The sequence below is a fragment of the Etheostoma spectabile genome, chromosome 16 (assembly GCF_008692095.1).
Source record: "Etheostoma spectabile isolate EspeVRDwgs_2016 chromosome 16, UIUC_Espe_1.0, whole genome shotgun sequence".
In the NCBI taxonomy this organism is placed as follows: domain Eukaryota; kingdom Metazoa; phylum Chordata; class Actinopteri; order Perciformes; family Percidae; genus Etheostoma; species Etheostoma spectabile.
In genome coordinates, this window is record NC_045748.1 from 14,943,670 (window position 1) to 14,945,654 (window position 1,985).

General features: G+C 40.3%; 1 protein-coding gene across 1 annotated transcript in view; it reads right to left on the reverse strand.

Annotated features, from left to right (window-relative positions):
- zgc:122979 (dnaJ homolog subfamily B member 5) overlaps positions 1–575 on the reverse strand; it is a 4,001-nt gene extending 3,426 nt beyond the window's left edge. Inside the window, exon 1 of the mRNA XM_032540448.1 lies at positions 309–575. Coding sequence (XP_032396339.1) covers positions 309–413 — 105 coding nt within the window. The 5' untranslated portion in view covers positions 414–575. The remainder of the gene's footprint in view (positions 1–308) is intronic.
- Positions 576–1,985: the final 1,410 nt, after the last annotated feature.

The window sequence follows — 1,985 nt, forward strand, 5'->3', positions numbered from 1 at the left end:
GGGGGGGGAAGATTTCCCCCAATGACCGAGATTCGGTGCAGCGATTGGCTGAACGCGAATTGGCAAATCATGCATTTTGAATAAACCCTACAGCAACAGTCGAGGATTAAATACAGAGAGATGCCGCTACACCAAAGGTTGCAATTTCAAAGGGAATTTACCAACATAATAGACTATACCTTGAATGACACGTACTGTAAATATTCTAACAGTGTATTTAACTTACTATCATTTGAGTATGTAATAATTGGTGATTAAGCAAAAGACAAAAACGTGAAAAAAAACACTTTCTCAAACAATGTACTTACCGCTGATGATGAGCCTGAGCTGTCGCCTCTGTGCATAACTCGCACTTTGCACTTGACATTGACATTTTTGTGCTTAACACCGAACTGGGTCCAGATGAGAACCATGGTGGATGATAGGAAGTTGGTTTCTTTGAGCTACGAGTCGCTGTCCTGGTGCTGAAATCGCTCCTGTTTGTCGAGCAATGCTTCGTCCTGTCTGAGGTCTCCTCGGCTCTCTGTTAAATAGCACCGCGGCAGCTCCTCTACTACACACTCACTTACCCACGCATCGTGACCGAGCATTCCCCGGATCCACCCATTTCCTGACGCGCGGTAGGGGATACCGGTGTCCTCAGATTGCTCGCTGGAAAGCCATTGGTGCTCCGGCGATGATCACGCGGATGTTGCAGCCTCCTTCTCCATCTCGAGACATGTTTCCGGAGTTCTTGAAGGCAGAGCCGAGCAGACAGTCACGACACGGTACAAAGAGTGCTTTTCTTTTCCAAAGACAGAACAAAAAAACCCAGACATGCAGTGAAAATATCCTGCTGGCTGCCCAGACTAACCCCAGACAGTCACCTGCTCGGTGATGGAGCCCCGGTCCTCAAATGACTTTTTATCTCTATTTTGTACATCAGAACACAGGCACACGCCTTTTACATAAGAAGGTTTTAGCTTTGCTGTGGATGAGAAAATGCAAGGAATTATTTTTAGTGGAATATTTTAGAATAGCTTTTTTAAGTAGCCTAAAATTCTGCAGAGCCAATTTAATAACAGTCAGGTCAACTACAGGTTGATGCAATTCAATGTAATAGAAACAGCAGTGGTGTAAGAGGAGTATTCCGATCTTTTACTTAAACAAAAGTAAATACATTTAAATAATCCAATATAAGTAAATGCCTTGCATTCAAAAAGCACATCACCTACACTGTTAAAGTACTCATTCTGCAGAAAATTGGCCCTGTAACGGCATTATTTGATTGTAGGAATGAATCAAATGTGTAAGTAGTATTTTATTGTTGTAGCTGGTTGAAGTGGAGCTAATTTTAAACAACTTTAGATAGATAGATAGGATCAATTCATTTAAGGGGCCCCAACTACTTCTGTAAGGGGTCTTAAGCTAAAAAAAGATTGGATTGCAATGTATTTACTCTTATGTTAAATCTTAAAAATCAGGGTAAATCAATGGGATAGGAAAAATGTAAGTTGTTATTGACTCTAAATGGTTCCTGATTTTATTTCCCTTCCTCACTTTTGTTTGTATACTGTAAAAAGAAGCCCTGTAATACCATTTTGTGACTTGATTTTTAAAATTAAGCTTCATAACAAAAACATTTGAAATACAAATGTGTCCAGATTTATGTCCCGTAGCTGAAATTCAGTGACTCTGAACTGTTCTGTTAGTGGAGTTTCACTGTTAAGGCCAGTAAGCTTTACAGAGGCTGTATTTATTTAATGGTTCTTGTATCCATTAGATTGTGCAGGTGTGGGTGGAATCCCACCCCCGTCGTTCTGCATAGCAATTATGTATAGTGCTAAATGCAAACCAATGCTAATGAGCCATTTAATAGCCACCAGCTGTGGAAGAAAAGGGCAGAGTTAAGTTATGTAATTGAAATGTGTTATAAACCTTGTGTTCTTTGGAAAATCTCACATCTTGGTCCTGTGACAATTCAAGATATCACCTCAAATTATGAT